This window comes from Propithecus coquereli, unplaced genomic scaffold (genome assembly GCF_000956105.1).
Source record: "Propithecus coquereli isolate 6110/MARCELLA unplaced genomic scaffold, Pcoq_1.0 Scaffold10470, whole genome shotgun sequence".
Taxonomy (NCBI): domain Eukaryota; kingdom Metazoa; phylum Chordata; class Mammalia; order Primates; family Indriidae; genus Propithecus; species Propithecus coquereli.
Window position 1 is genome coordinate 2,584 of NW_012134382.1, and position 1,603 is coordinate 4,186.

Consider the following 1,603-nt stretch of genomic DNA (forward strand, 5'->3'; position numbering starts at 1 on the left):
TCTAATGCTGGGATTTATGCTTATGAACAAGGTGTTTAAATGTAATGTTTGATTATTTTTGAGCATTTAGGTTCTGTGTAATAAGTGGGGTTTATACAAAGTCACCAGACTCTCCAGGATGCTTGGAATATTTGGTCCAACTCAACTATCAGAAAAAAACTCATGACAGTGAAATAGCCAGGGTGAATGCAGGTGGATTTGGTCACTTGTAAGTTGCTCTAGAGTCCTAAAATTCTGTGTTTTGATGATTCTAAGTAGAGAAGTAAAAAGAAGTTGTTGGAAAAATTTTACTTAAGGAAGCTTTGACCTCCTTGTTTCTCAGACTATAGATGAGAGGATTTAGCATGGGGATGACCACCGTGTAAAACACAGACACTACTTTGTCTTCATCCATTGAGTAGCTGGAGCTAGGACGCAGATACATGAACAGAATTGTCCCAAAGAAGATGATGACCGCCATCAAGTGGGAAGCGCAGGTGGAGAAGGCTTTGTACCTCCCTTCTGCAGAATGAATCCTTAAGATGGCAGCAAGGATGTAGAGGTAGGAAACCAGAATCATCAGGAGGCAGCTCAATTCATTAAAACTGGCAAAAGCAAAAATGACAATTTCATTGATGTGTGTGTCAGAGCAAGAGAGTTTCAGGAGGGGTGGAACGTCACAGAAAAAGTGGTTGATGACATCTGAGCAGCAGAAAGACAGCTGGAAGGTGAAGCCAGTGTGAATGGCGGCATTTATAAAGCCTGCAAGATAAGTAGCCAACACTAGGAGGGCACTGAGGTGGGGGGACATCAGGACTGTGTACAGGAGAGGCTTGCAGATGGCCACATAACGGTCATAGGCCATCACGGCCAACAGAAAACCCTCAATGCCAGCAAAGGAGCCAAAGAAGAAGAATTGAGTGGCACATGCATTAAAGGAAATGACTGGGTTCTCCACCCAGAAATTCACCAGCATATTAGGGGCAATGACGGAAGAATAACAAAAGTCAACAAAAGACAAGTTACTGAGGAAAAAGTACATGGGAGTGTGGAGACGTGAGTCAATCTTGATTAATAGGATCATTCCAAGATTTCCTACAACCGTGATCATATAAACAACTAAGAACACCACAAAAAGAAGACATTGTATTTCTGGATGATCTCTGAATCCCAGGAGAATAAATTCGGACACTGTTGTAAAGTTGCTCCCCATATCTTGTCTCAGAATGGATAATTTATTTGCTGGCATAAGAAGGAAACCATGAGAGATATGTTAATCTGATTCACTATAGTAGTCATTGTATTACCAGTATATATTAATATCTACTGTATCTATATGTATCCCATAATGTCATGTCATAAACCTAAAATATACACAGTAAAATTTATTTAGAGAAAAGAGAGAAACCAATGAAATGAATTGTACAAAAAAAATACCTGGAAATTAAATAGTTCATTCTCTGCTTAATATTACTTCTAAGATGTTCTGAAAACATATGTATTACAACTCTTTGTTTTCTTACTGAAGGAAAAGAGAAAAGATCCCTTAAGTAAACATTAACTTATTTTTAAAAATAAATATGTGTATGCATGTGTGTGTGTGTGTGAGGCTTTGATTATTGTT

At 38.4% G+C, this 1,603-nt stretch overlaps 1 protein-coding gene across 1 annotated transcript; it reads right to left on the reverse strand.

Annotated features, from left to right (window-relative positions):
- Positions 1–250: 250 nt before the first annotated feature.
- LOC105811604 (olfactory receptor 1020-like) lies at positions 251–1,192 on the reverse strand. The gene has a single exon (XM_012645859.1). The coding sequence runs from the start codon at positions 1,190–1,192 to the stop codon at positions 251–253; it is 942 nt and encodes a 313-aa protein (XP_012501313.1).
- Between the last annotated feature and the right edge of the window lie 411 nt (positions 1,193–1,603).